The sequence below is a fragment of the Trichosurus vulpecula genome, chromosome 9 (genome assembly GCF_011100635.1).
Source record: "Trichosurus vulpecula isolate mTriVul1 chromosome 9, mTriVul1.pri, whole genome shotgun sequence".
Taxonomy (NCBI): Eukaryota; Metazoa; Chordata; class Mammalia; order Diprotodontia; family Phalangeridae; genus Trichosurus; species Trichosurus vulpecula.
The window spans coordinates 166,948,651-166,963,867 of record NC_050581.1 but is presented as its reverse complement, the minus strand read 5'-3'; the positions used below and the strand labels follow the sequence as shown (position 1 = coordinate 166,963,867).

Sequence of the window (15,217 nt, the reverse complement as noted above, 5' to 3'; positions counted from 1 at the left end):
GAAGCCCAGAATAGTCAAGTAACTTGAACGAGGCACACAGGCAGTGTCAGAGGTCAATTTTGAATCCTGGTTCTCTGACTCTAAAGTCAATGCTTTTTTCTGCTTAACCACTGCTCCTGCTAGTATAAGTCTATTGATACGGCAACATTAAGTAAGCCATTTCCCCCAGAACACTGGGTCAGATTGTTTTTGTGTAACTCTCAGGTAAAATAGTCCAACTTAGTAAAGTTATTATTTTATTGCTGGAGGGCCTAGTGAACCATTGTAAGCAATATAGATTACATCAAAGAAAGTGGGGGTGGGGGGGAGGACAAAGTAATGCATGAAATAAATGATTCCCTCAAGAAGAATTAAAATACAGATTCAGAAACATTCATCAAATATGACTGAAGAGAACTTAATAGCACTCAGTCAGTTTTATATCTTAGGGCAAAGAATATTTTGTAAATTTCTGCTCCACTTTAGTGACTTGAATGAGTTATGGCAACTTTCCCAAATGTTTAAATTATAACAAGGTTATAGCTTAGGTACTAATTCAATATTTGTGAGAAACTTCCATATCACTGATTTTTTAAAAGAGTATTTATAAACTGACTTTAAATATAAGGATACACAATAAAAGACCCCATAGTACTCAATGCATAACACACAATGGTCTAGATTCTAGACCATAAACAAATCCCCTTAAGATAAGGACTTGCTCTGTAAAACTTGGACTTGGTCAAAAGGCTGCACCGAAGGACCTAGTCGGCCACATGTGCCCTCTAGGTTCCCCACCCCTAGAGACCAATACATGGGCAATTTCTTCTCCTTTGTACTTACGAATGGGGTGCTAGTCAATTTCACAAAATGGGTTCAGGACTCTAGAAATGAAGTCAAGAGACCACCATTTGATTTCCAACTCTACTTCAATCCTTGTGTCCCTAAGACAAGTTCATTACTTGCTGAATCTTTGGAATCATTAGATTTTGAGCTTATTGGGGACAGGAACTTCTCTTGCCTCTTTTTTGTAGCCCCAGCACTTAGCACAGTGCCTGGCCCATAATAAATGTTTACTGATTGACTGAATCTCAGCCTTCTCATCCCTAGTCAGGTAATGATACCTACTAGGCCTACCTCAGAAAGATAATTATAATCAACATTTTATTAAACACTTAGTGTATACAAAGCATTAAGAAAAATTTCTAAGACCATTTAAAGACATAGTTATCTTCTCTTTTGAAGTTTCCATTCTCAGAAAGGAAATACTTTGATACTTGGAGTAATTTTATCAATTCATTTACATCTTCTGCCTACACATATCAGAATTCATCCCCTTCTTCTTATCCTGTGCAAATCTTTTCCTGTAAGAATTTTTTCCCTAAAAATTGTTTCCTATATTGTTTACAATAATGCTCTTGAGGATTTTTTATATTTTTGCATCAAAAGCGTACTGGTGTTTTGTATAGATCAGTGGTGTCAAATTGAAATAGAAACAGGGGCCACTAAATCATAGATAAGCATCCCTACGGGCTACATATTGACTAGTTTTCAAATATAATGTTATCTATGTTCTATTGTGTTCTTATTTATTTTGTTAAATATTTCCCAATTATAATCTGGTTCCCCTTGCCCTAAGACCTCAGGTGTAGACTGTCCATCTGCATTGTCTCACTCTCCCTACAAGCCCAAACCCATTTTCCTTTACAGTCATATATATCACAGTTGATAACTTTCTCTCTATTTCTTGCTCACTAGTGGTAATTCACGTGTTTCAGTCTATTCATGTCTACAATGTGTCTTTCTATTATCTTTAATTGCTTAATAATTTTAATTGTTTTGAGATTTTTGGATTCACCAATTTACTTCCATGTAACCTAAAAATAAGAATAATCATGTAAAAGGGTTATGATTATGATAACGATTATGGCAGGGGATGGCTATTGGCAGATGGCCTGAGATCACTGAAAGCATGATATGGTTTCTCAAAGTCAACTCAGTCTTTTCCCCTGATAATCAATTCCAGACTGAGTTCATTATGCACAGCGCTTGTCCAAGATGCACATGGAATGTGACGGTTTCATTGTTGTTGCTAATGGGAATAGATCACTTTAAAAACACCAGTAGACCCATCCCATTTCTCATGGATTTGTTGTCCATGTTGTTGTTTCAGGTTCATCAATAAATGCTCTCAGGGTGCTCTGGCTTAACTGACTTTCAGGTCAAGCTCTCAAGAGGCTCATTTTCTCTTTGACTGCTTTTCACTGCTTTGTGATGTGATTCTGGCCTGTGATCTTCTATCATGTTTATCCATAATGCTATGGGGGGGGGGGGGGGGATGGTGCACGACCTCTCCTCAAAACCAATGCCAACTTTGGCTCCTGGGTCTTCTTGCTGAGCACAGAAGAGTCCACCACTTTTGAGTTAAGGTTATTTCTAGATCCTTTCAGCTACTTCATTTTGGCATTTTTCTAGGAAATGGCTGTAGGCCTGATGTATTTTCTGGTATCTTTTCCCCCATTTTCTTAGCTGACTCTTAACCATGAGCTTCCTAGGAATATATGTTTGCTCTGGGCACTCGCCCTACCCCTTTCTACCTCTTGCTCTAAGAAGCACAACCAAATCAACACTGTCACTGCCTCTAAGATGGCCATGAAAATATACTGCCCTATTGTCCCATTCATCAACCCTGTGACTTCCCAGACCAAAATATCCTTCCCCGGCCCTCACTTCCCTAGACATATTGTCTTCCCTAACTAGAATGTCATTTTCAAGCAGGGAGGGCCTGTCTCATTTTACCTTTGTATTCCCCAGCACTTAGCACAATCCTCAGCACACAATCATAAATATTAAAACAAATATTTTTATTGATTTATTTATTCATTTGGCATCAGCAGTACATGGAAAGAGCAAAGATCAGAGCAAACATTAGAGTTACTGCAATACCACCTGAACCTTCTTCTCTCTCTTCCCTTTCCCTTTTCTTCTAAATTTATGTTTACTTTGACCTTTGCTCTGAGCCGCTAATGATCGACAAAGACAGTGGATTTGGAAGTGACAGCTTCATCTGACTGCAATTTCTTGTCTGTTAGAGTTTTTTTTTCAGCTTCATTTGGTTGTTCCTTTTCAGTGTTTGTCACAACAGTACTATTTTTATTCTATTCTTAAGGAAAAGATTCATCATACCATGGTGAGTCTTAGTGTAGGTAATAAGCTTTTGGTCTCATTTATTCCTTCAGTCCAGATTATATTTTCCAACCATTATCACTTCTCTCTGCTTTAGCATGAAAAATCCATGTGTATATATTAACTCTACATAGAGAATCTAGTTAAATCTTTCCTAGAACTTTTCTTTACCTTCATCTTCCAAAAGTAATGTTGGCAATTAAGATGTGATTTTCTTCCTAGTATATTTTGATAACTGTATTTCAGTATAAGTGGTTTCCTTTCCCAATATTTTATTTTGTGCATTTGGAAACATTTATTATGAGAAAGAGTTCAAAAGTTTTGCCAGGGGCAGCTAGGTGGCGCCATAGTGCATAGAGCACTGGGCCTGCATTTAAGAAGACTCATCTTCCTGAGTTCAAATCTGGCCTCAGACACTTACTAGCTGTGTGACCCTGGGCAAGTTTCCTCATCTATAAAATGAGCTGAAGAAGGAAATGGCAATCCACTTCAGTATCTTTGCCAAGAATGTCCCAAATGGGGTCACGAAAGTGGATATCACTGAACAACAACAGCGAAGGTTTGCCAAACTTCCAAAGAGGTCTATGATGCAAAACGTTTTTGAAAGCCTGCTGTAAGTTTTCATTGTTATTCTTTATTTATCCATTCATTCTCATTCATTTTTCTCTCATATCTTGCAGTTTTTCTGGTTCTAATTTATTTTTCCATTTCCAATTTTTAATAATGATTGTTCTGCATTTTTACGTCTGCTTCAAAACTGTATGTTTTAATTGAATTACTGTGTCATAGTTTATTTAGCCACCTGACCACTGGACTTTTTTAAGTAATTTCCAGTTTTTCATGATTATATAGTATTCTGCCTTAGAAATGTTTATAAAGAAAACTTGCATTTGGTTTTTTTAAATGTGCTGGTTATCTGCTTAGAGAGTAATATTTTAACAGCTTACACTCTATTTAGAAACACAATAATTTTTGAATATCATATTGTAGGTACAACAGGACATGATTACCACCTTGTCCTTCACTGTTAAGTCACTAGGGGTCAAAAACAATGTTTCAGGATCCAGATTGAGGAACCAAAAGGGAAAATCTCCTAAAAGCTTTCTTTGCAAAGTTCTTGGTTAAAGTCTATAATCTATTATTGATTTTGTGCCACATATAATCTTTTATATTTCTGTAGGAAGCTTGAAGTTGGACTTAAAGATTCAGAATTCTGTACCAGATATGAACAGACCTTCCAACACATGAATTTCTATTCCAATAATTGGATTTGGCCTCTCCCACACAGCCATTTCTGAATCTCAGAGGAACTGACAAACCATTTTTAAATTCTTTTTCTTTTTTTTTTTTAACTTTGATTAAGTCTGGCACCTTTAGTCTTTAGAAGTTAAGTTTGATGAGATTTCCTTGGGGTACTTTGGGTGGGGGGAATCTAGTACATTTCTGACAAGTAAAATTTTGAGGGGAACACTAGAAATGTAAATCAGATTGATTCACAAATTCACATAGTTTTACATTTAGAATGAACCTTTCTTGGAGTTCAATTTGGCCATCATTTTATAAATGACAGAATTGAGAAGCAGTAAATGACACCAGACTAACTACACCAAAATCACACCTCATGGTGAGCCGGTAATCTGAAATTCAATGGGAGGTTTTTGGACTCCAAGATGCAACTGGAACCCTGTAGTCACATCCATATTGGAGAAGATGGAGAAGTTGGAGTTGGAGGAATCTCCATCTCCCTTCATTGTCCAAGCCAAAAAACATACCATCATTGATAGGATCACAGATCTATTGAAGTATCAGCTCATGAGTCTAAATTGACTCCTTCAATTCTGTGCCCAGTTTGGACCATAGGTGGAGGATTGTGTTTTAAGTCTGGATATTATACTTTATGAAAAACTTGGAAAGCATCCAGAGCAGGAAGATGGAGGGTCTCGTGGTCATGCCATACAAGGACTGATTAAATAACTTGGAATATTTAGACAGAAGACAAGACTTAAGGCAAACAAGAAGTGTCTTCAAATGTTTGAAGGCTATTGTGTAGAAGAGAAATTCGTCTTGTGAACCAAGAGCAATGGGGAAAAGTCGCAAAAATTCTAATTTGGGTTCAGTGTTGGAAAAATATTCCTCATGTACCTAAAGGCAGCTAGATGCCACAGTGGGTAAAACACTGGGTCTAGAGTTAGGAATATATCATGTCAAACCCAGCCCCAGATATTTACTATTTCTAAGGTTATTATGGAACCCTAGGCAAGTTTCTTAACATCTTCCAGCATTAGTTGTCATCACCTGTAAAATGGGGATAATAACAGCACCTAGCTCTCAGGCTTGTTGTGAGGATAAAATGAGATAATATCTATAAAGGCTTTTCAAACCTTCAAGGCTTGAATATATATTAACAATTGAACCACCCATAAGTTGAATAGGATTCTTGCAAGGAAGTGGTCCACCTCTCAGGAAAATTCTTTAAGCAAAGGCAAGATGGCCACTTGTTGGGGAACTTAGGGGAAAGGGAGGGGAGGGGACATGGTTCCTGCTTAGGCAATTTAGATTAAATGCTCTCTAAGAATAGCCTGAAATTCTGTGATATTTTCACTCCACAGCTTTATCTCTAACCTCCATCCAGAGTTCTAGTTTGGTATTTTCAATTCTGTGATGGGTATTATTCAACTTTGATATCCAGCTGGAACTTCAAATATACTACACCCAAAAATGATATTATGATTTGCACCCTTTCTCTATCCCCCAACCCAAACTTGCTATTCCTCCTCTCTTTGACATTTATCATTATGGTACTGCTTTACAAAACACATCATATTCTTTCACTTGGCTGTCTCTCACTGTTCTCTACTCTCCCCTCCCCATTGTACAATACCGGTGACTAAATCACATAGATATATAAAATCAAATATGACAAAACTCTCTCCTTTCTACCCTGTGGAAGGTATTCAAGGCCTTCCACAATCTCATTCCCATCTGTGTGCTGAGGTAGTAGAAAGTCCACTGGACTTGGAAGCCAGAAGACCTGGACTGAAATCCCAGTGCCACCTTAGACATAACCTTGCACAAGTCACTGATCCTTCCAAGACTTAGTTTCTTCATGCATAAAATGAGGGCACTGAATGAATATCTAGGGTCCTTGACAGCACTTAATCCCAAGGTGCTATCATTTTCTTTTTAAAAAAGTGTACACACATATGTGTGTGTATATATGTATATATACATGTATGTGTATATATGTGTGTGTGTGTATATACATATATATGTGTGTGTATATATGTATATATACATATATGTATATACATATATATATGTGTGTGTGTGTGTGTGTGTGTGTGTGTGTGTATATATACATATATATATATATGTGTGTGTGTGTGTGTGTGTGTGTGTGTGTGTGTGTGTGTGTGTTTTTTACCAGATGTGTGATTTCATTGATACAGGCAAGTCCTAGTGTGGAAATTCCTTCTACCAACAAATATTGACATCTGCTTTATTACTTATCATCTTAGAGAGCAGCCTGGACCACTGAGATTTCCATCAGATCACACTCATCTAGCTCAGAGGTGTCAAACCCATGGCCCCATGTGGTCCACAGCACTCCCCCAAAAGCCACCTGAACCAGCGTAAAATGTCATTGGGAAAATATATAAATACAATAAAACAGACAATATTAAATAACAAAACTAAGTCAATATGTGACCCATGGGGATCTATATGTACAAATTCTAGTCCAACCTCCTCATTTTGCTTAGGGATGGAGGGTTAAGTCAGGTCACAAAGTCATTAAGTTCTTATTATGGAGCGGGGATTGTACTAAAATCTGGGGATGCAAAGAAAGGCAAAAATATAGTTAACTACCCTCAAGGAGATCACATTCTAATGGAGAAGGCATCATGAAAGATTTATATAGAGTAAGTGACAGGTAATCTAGGAAGGGGAATAGGTAGGGGTGGGGGGGGGGGCGGGGAGGAGAGGGACTGGGAAACATCTCCCGCAGTTTCAGAGAAAACTGGGAAGGCCTCTATGAACTGACCCAGAGTGAAATGAGCAGAACCAGGTAGGCAATTTTTTTATAAATAATAGCAGCATTATAGAGAAAAAACAACTTTGAAAAACTTTAAAACTCTAATCAAGACAATGACTAGCCACAAGTCCAAATTAATGAAGTTGAAATACAACATTCACCTCCTACAGAAAGGTCATGAACTTAAAATGCAGAAAGGAACATAGTGGTTTTAGATATGACCAATGTGAGAATTTGTTTTACCAAAGACTATGTAGCTATGTATTCTTTTTTCTTTTCTTTAAATTTGCTCAGTGAAGGGATACGGGATAGTTGGAGGGACAGTTTAAAAAAAAAAAAGGATATTTATGCTATGATACATCGTATTTATTTTAATTCAATTTACTGTTATGCAGTAGTACTTCCTCGAATTAAAACTAATAAAAACTGAACACAGTGCCAAAGAGGAATGGTAAAATGTTCTCTATTATCTTCCTACTTAAAAAAAAAAAATTAAAAAAACAAAAACAAACTTTTCAATGCACTGCCTTAATGGGGTAGGATGGCCATTGATATCACTATTATTGGGAATGAATGGGGAGTAAGTATTTATTGGGGAAAAATGTTAAGTGCACAGAATTTAATGTAGACATGATTTTATTTTTAAATCACTGTATTGCTAAAACACATGCTATCTAATTTCTTCTTAAAAGAACAAAACAGGAAAAAGGCAAAAACAAACAAACCAAAAAGAAACTCAAAAAACAAAGGTTCTGAATGGGAAGGATAAATTGTGAAGACTTCACAGGGTAAAAATACAGGTGATGAGGGCACAGTCTCTGGGAACCCCCTTGAATCTGGAATACAGTCTCTAGGAGCCCCCTTGAACTGTCCTTGAATCTTCCAACTAAATCTGGCCTTCCCCTAAGGCAATAAGCCTTACATTATCATTAGGCCCAAATCTCTACCTAGCCTTGCCCTTTGTTGTCCAGCTACTTCCCACCCTTAATTCCATTCTCTTGGTTCCTGGAGTCTGACCTCATCTTGTCCTCCTTAGACTCCTCCTCAAGACCCTCCCTAAAGCCCTTCTCTAGTCACCCCAGACCATCCCTCAATCCCTCCTACAATCTTTGTGTATATAATCTCCATCTTGCCTCCATGAAGACTCTCAGATTCAATCTAGCTCAGGTTAGATTGAATCTGGCCCTCTTGTGAAAACAGGCATCACAAAGGGTAGGATTTCTTAAGATAACCCATTATGGTGGATCCCTAATAAACTTTGACTTTTCCCTTGGCTGAGAAGGCTTGAGTCGAATTCTTTCAGCAGGACTCAGCGTGTAGGTATTTTGGAGTCTCAAGCACCTTCCCTACTACCATTGTCATTTTTTTAGACCTCTTCACAGGGGTTACACTCTTCTCATATTTCTGAAATAGGGAATGTCTGAGGGAGTAGGAGAGGCTTGGAATTTAACCTTGTAGTGACCAAGCTAACTTCTAGAAAGTCAGGGCCTGAAGCGGTAGGGGCCATCCCCTTCCCCCTCTCTCAGTGACCAAATAAGGAAAGGGTCACTATGACCTGCATTGAATGAGGCCAAAGGAATCGTCCACCTCCCCTCTCCTCATTTCTTCTTCTAGACTTCTGGACACCACTCCGGCGGTTCAGTTCTAGTTTTTGGAGCCTAGGTTGTAAGCCCACCTCCCAGCCAATGGTGAGAAAAGATAGAGGTGGGCCAGAATATTTTCATTAAGAGTATAAATTAGGGCAATGTTCCCTTTTACCCAGGTTCCCCTAGTGGAGGTGATGCCCAAATCTTGAAATGTATGTAAAATAAATTCACTTTGCTTCTCCTAAAGATGCCTCTCCTATTACTTGAATTTTCTGTCCCATAAAGTTCCCTGCAGAAGGGATTTAAACACAAGTTCCCTGATTACAAATCCAAAAATTGGTTCACTATACCATGCCTGCTTTGATTCCTTGTATCTCCCAGGCTAGCCCCACCAACATGTGTCAGAGAGCTGACTTGGATTGAGGCCTTCCTGACTCTCAGGCCCACTGGCTATCCACTTCACCATACTGTTTCTTTATCCTCTCTTTTTCAGTATTAAGCCAGATAACCACCCTTACCACTCCTTGGGTACTCTGCCTCCCAACCAAAGTGGACTACTCTCACATACTTTGCTCTTGACTCACTCTCTGCTGTTCCCAAGCCTTTTTATGCACCATTTTCCATCCACAGAGCAGACTAAGAATGACATCCAGTTCTAACTATTGAAGTTCCTCTCTTCCTTCCAGAGAAATGCAAGTCCTTACTTCGAAATGAAGCTTTTCTTGGATGCCTTGCCTACACCTGGAATAGCTAACAGTGATCACTTATTCTTCAGAGTTTTCATAGTCCTTTACCTGGTCTTCCTTTTATCTTTAGACTGAGATGATAGGTAGAGGCTGGAGCCATAGATGTTGCATATTCAAACAATTGTGATCAACTACTGATATCACCCCCTTGGCTAAATTCAGATCCTGGCCAGGCTGGGTTTTTCGGGGTTTTTTTTGGAAGATGGATATATATATATATATCCTGTGTATGCATGGCAGAAGGATATGGCTTAGACCAGTTGGGTGGTGGCTTGAATAAATCAGCACCTATTGGGTAAAGAATATGTTGGCCTTCTCAGTGGTGAATTCAGACAGTGACAGTAATCACTGCCCACAATCCTACAGGCTTAAAAAAAAGATACCTTAAGGATCAGTATGTTTAACAACTTCATAACCACTACATTGGATATCTCCAATTGTCACCCAGGCAGTCTCTATCCACATCACTTGTACATAATATTCTACTTGTCAGCTCTATCTATATAGTGATATTTAGAATCCCCATAACACATATATGGGAATGTACCTGGAATATGACCTAAATTTTCCTCTTTTTTCAAAGAATGTTAGAATATGTTAGAATGAACCCTGCTAAAATCAAGGGGAAAATGATCTTAATAAGCAATCAGAATTTCCATCAGGAAAATAACTTTTGCTGGATGTTTGCTAGAACACTTAGAAATTATTAAGACATGTGACCTGCATGTTGTTCCAACCTCAAGTTAGAAAATAAAGCTTGTTACCTCTCAAGGAGCCAATGAATGAAAGCAGCATCAACGGTTTCCAAGACAACATCATCTTTAATTGCCAATAGCAAAATAAACTTTTGTCCAGTATCTGATGAATTTCAGAATATTTTGTCTTCAGGTAAGTCCTTTAATCTGTAAAATATATAAACAGAGAGAAAGAATTTAGAATATAAGCACTGATTTTTTTCAAAAAGGGGGTTGTTTTCCCCTTTGCTTGGGGGGGAAATGTAGATTGACAGCCACTCGAAATCCTTAAAGGGGAGTAATCATCTCTGAAATAAGATAAGAGTCTTCTAAAAGAAATTATATATCAAAATAGACGAGAAACTGGAATGATAAACTATGCAACTCATGTTAGTTTTGCTGTGGGGCTAACAAAATCAAATATGTGAAACAGAGATACATACATATACTTAGAAACAGAGTATCTACACTCATCTTCATGTGGAACTTATTACATTCAATTTCATTTCATTCTGGTGATATCTTGTATGTAGAGTATATCTATTTAAATAATACATATGTATGTCTGACCTTCACCAAGAAAGAATCCATGGCATAAAAATAAATTGGTTGTAAAAGGTGAAAGAACTATAACTCTACACTTAATTTCAGTTGAAACATCAATACATTCGAGGAATGATTGACTCTGCCATTTTAAATATTCACAAGAATAGGTGACCAATGTTCACAGGGTCAAATAAATGGATTAATCAATTTCAACTGGCTCCATTTAAAAAGCACTATTGGTGTGGTTTGGGGTTTCTTGGAACTCGGAAATCTCAGGGTGCACGGCAAGTCTGTCTGAAATGAATTCAAACACTCAGACCTTCTTTCACTGAAGATGACAGGGTTTATTGTAATCCAAAAGGAGAAGGCTAGATTCCCGGTAAATCTGTAACTTAATGGGGGTGAGACTGATGCTTGTATACAAAAAAGAGATGGTGAAAAAATGTAGGTGGAATTAAGGAATGGTAATTAGCCTTGGGTGGGTCAGGTGCAGACAGAGAAAGTAGTTAAGTGGTCTGGGGTGGGTCAAGATGAATAGGAGAGGACAGTGGATTATCTAGCTGGGCTGAAATGGGCCAGGTGACTCCAGGGAGATGCCAGTGACATGGGCTACTGAAATGTGTGGGAAAATTCAGGGACTGGGTTGCTGAAATGTATGGAAAAATTCAGGACGCAGGTCCCACCACCCCATCACAACCATACAGCAGAGACACATTTGGGCTTGGGAGCCAAGGGTTAATAAATGAACAAGCATTTACATTTACTATTGTAACAGACACATAAATGTCTTATATACATGGTCTATTTTTTTTTAAGTACTTCACATGAGTACTTAGGAAAGAAAAAAAAATACAAAGGAGTTACACAGAATAGTGGAGAAACACCTGGCTTCTGAGTCAGGACTGGATTTATACACAATTTCAAACGCTTAAAAGATATATGACCTAGGTAAGTCACTTAAATGCCCTGAGTCTCAGTTTTCTCATCTGTAAAGTGGGAATAAGTACAGGATCTAACTTAAAGAGTTATTCTGAGGATCAAATGAGCTAAGGCAAGCAAAGAGATCTGGACGTCTTTAAGCACTAGATAAGAGCAATGCCAACAACAATAGCTAGCGTGTGTACTGCACCTTAAGGATTTCTGAACACTTTATATATGTTAAGTCACTGACAGAGGTAAGTTACTAAATCTCTTTGATTTTTATGAATTACTTATAAATACATTTTAAGTATTTCACTCAAGCAGTTAAAAAATAATAATAATAATAAAATAGAATGCTAGAGAGGCAAAATTCTCTGGTGGAAAGAGAGCCAGCCTCCAAGTCAGGAAGACCTGGGCTCAAGTCCAATCTCTGACAAACGCTGTCTGAGTGACCCTGGGCAGCTCACATAATTTCTCAGCATCTCACACAACAACCTAGTACTAAAAGTTTTAGAGCAGGTGAAGATCCTTCAAGGTAGATGGGATTTCCTCACTGAAAGTTCCTTTTATCAATTATCAATAAAATCATAGCTTGAAAGGTCATCATTTAAGAAGCATTTATTATTTGTTCCAGGCACTGTACTAAACAATGGGGATACAAAGAAAGGGAAAATACACTCCTTGCAAATTATGAGCACTCAAAGCGTATAGACTTAGCAGACCAGAGTTTCTTTCCTAAGGTACGTTAAGATTACCAAAATAAATGCTTGCTGATTACCTCATCAAAAGATTTTCCCGCTAGGCTAACTACTTCCAACTATTCAAAGAACCATTTCAGCAAAAGGGAGAAACAGAGTGTAAGGTCTTAAAACAATCCTTCCCCTTAGGGGAAATGAATATCAATCAGGAAAAGACTTAGTCAGTTAACAGCCATTTATAAAGAGCCTAATTTGCATCAGGCACTATGCTAAACCTTCTACAAATATTATTTCATTTGAATCCCAAAACAACAGTGATAAAGTTTGTGGTCATTAGGCTCATTTCACAGGTTAGCAAACTGAGATAGAGGTTATGTTTTGTGCCCGAGGTCACATAATAGTTAGTACCTGAGGGTAGATATGAACTTGGGTCCCAGGTCTCTAGGTGCAGCATTCTACCCACTGTGGCACCTAACTGCCTCACAGTCTAACAAGTGAGACAAAGTGAAAGTAACCATGTAGGAACAAAATCTACACTTTAGGAGTGGTCTCAAAGAGATGGCCCTAAGATTAAGAAGGACTGGTAAAGGTGTCTGGCAAAAAGTGAGACTTTAAATTGAGACCTGAAGAAGCCAAGGAACCTAGGAGATGAAGATAAAGAGTGAGATCATTCCAGGCTTGAGAAGCAGACTTGGGAAATGGAGAGCTGTGGTTAAGGAACAGCAAGTTGGCCAAGGCTCATCTCACTCATGATGAACTCAAATACACCTCCCACTGTCATCACGCTGTGTGAACTTCCCATCTATCTTAGGGATCTAACTATGTAGTAACTGAGAATTAGTTTCAGACAGAAAGGAATAATAAACCATCCTGCCTGAAACTTGCTCATCTCCTTCTGTCACTCCAATATTTACTGGCTGATGGCCCTAAAAGCTCTTGGGGAGGTGGGGGACTATCTATTTTTCTACTCTCTTATATAGAAGCAGCCTTTATCCTGCCTTTCCTTAGTTCACTATGAACAAGAAGATGATTTCAAAGAGCATCAAGATATACATCCGTTTAGTCAGCTGTTCAACAAGCATTTATTCAAATTTTTATTACGTACTGATGTTCTGGGCACACATAGATTTTTTTTTTAATAATACCATTCCTGAGTTCATATACAATGTACATAGTTAAGTATAATACAAACATCAGGAATAACAGAGGCAAAGAAGAAATGGGGGAAGGGAATGATATTGGAAAATGGGAGAATGGAGAGGGTAAAAATACAATAAACTTCCGGTCTTACAAAATAATTGAACTATAGAGCTTTGAGGAATCTTATCTTTATATATATTTTGTTCTTTTATTCTGACTTTAGAAGTCAGCACAAAGCTTCATAGAATAATTTTCACTCCACAAGCATTTATATGATTTATCACCTATTATCTCTCCAAGCCATCTGAGTTACAAGGATAAGAACCCCAAAGAGTGCCGGTTTTCCTGGAGTTTACATTCTACTGATGAACACAACAGGGAAACTGATTGTTAAATATAAGATAATTGGAGGAGGAGTTAGTATCAGGAAATGCTATCCCCAGGTAATAAGGCAATTGAACCAGGCCTTGAAGTAAGGTAAGCATTCCAAGGGGAAAACAGCTTGGGAAAATGGAGTTGGAAGAGCTAGCTGGCCAGTTTGGCAGGAATCCAAAGGGGAATAATGTAACATGTCTGGAAAATTATGTTAGATTCATACTGAGAAAGGTTTGAAATACCAGGCTGAGAAGTGACTTTATCCCCAAGACAATATGGTGCCACTGGAGCTCTATTTTGAGCAGGGAAGTGATAAGGACAGGCATCTCAAAGGAAATTGTTTAAGCAGCCATATGGAGGGTGATTTTTAGAGGGGTAGAGACTAGAAACCAAGAATTCAATTAGGAGGCTGTTGCAAAAGCCCAGGGAAAAGATCATGAAGGCTTGAACTAGGGAAGCGAGTGTGACCATGGTATGAGAAATGCTGTGGAAGCAGAGAGCTTTGCAGTTAGTTAGAAGAAGAGCTGAGAGTCAGGGATGGTTCCAAAGTTTTGAGACTAAATGACTAAAAAGACTATGGCAATCAAAGAAGAGGTAGGGAAATTTGGAGAAAGAAGGGGTTTCAAGTGGAAGGTGATGAGATGATCTTGGACATTTGAAGTCATTGGATTCAAGTGTCAGATTTGGAATTAAGGAGATGTGGGTTCCAAACCTGACTCAGACATACCGTGTTGGTGACGTTTACCTATTGTATGGGTAAGTCACTTCACTTTTCTGGGATTCGTTTCATTCATCTTCAAAACAAAGTTAGATTATATAATTCCTAAGTGTCCTTCCTCCCCGAAATTGAGGATTTCACCATAAAAGTGAGGATCAATTGAATCAATCAACTGATCACCCTACTCTATTTCAATTAACTTGCTTAATCAGGTGAGAACAGCTCTATTGAAGCAATCAATCAATCGAAGGCATTAAACTAGTTGTGAAAAATTCTTAATCAATTTGAAAAGAGTCAAAGACTTTGGATTAAATGAAAAGACCTAACTCAGAGCAGGGATGGTCTGAAAAGACTCAGTCAGACAGACATTCTGGGTATTTAGATAAAATAGCAAGCCAGTTCAGAACTCAAACATTTAATGGTAGACCAGTTCAATGAATGCTGCAATTCCAAAAAGACTCTGAGTTGCTAAGTGTGGGGACAAGGCAGGAGTTGAGGCTCCATCTCTTGCCCTTACCTGACCAGAGGATGGTCTTGTGAGTTCAATGGAGGATT

At 38.2% G+C, this 15,217-nt stretch overlaps 1 protein-coding gene across 1 annotated transcript in view; it reads right to left on the bottom strand.

Annotated features, from left to right (window-relative positions):
• Window positions 1-10,418, bottom strand: part of CNTN3 (contactin 3) — a 342,495-nt gene extending 332,077 nt beyond the window's left edge. The window contains exon 1 of the mRNA XM_036738044.1: window positions 10,295-10,418. Coding sequence (XP_036593939.1) covers window positions 10,295-10,349 — 55 coding nt within the window. The 5' untranslated portion in view covers window positions 10,350-10,418. The remainder of the gene's footprint in view (window positions 1-10,294) is intronic.
• Window positions 10,419-15,217: the final 4,799 nt, after the last annotated feature.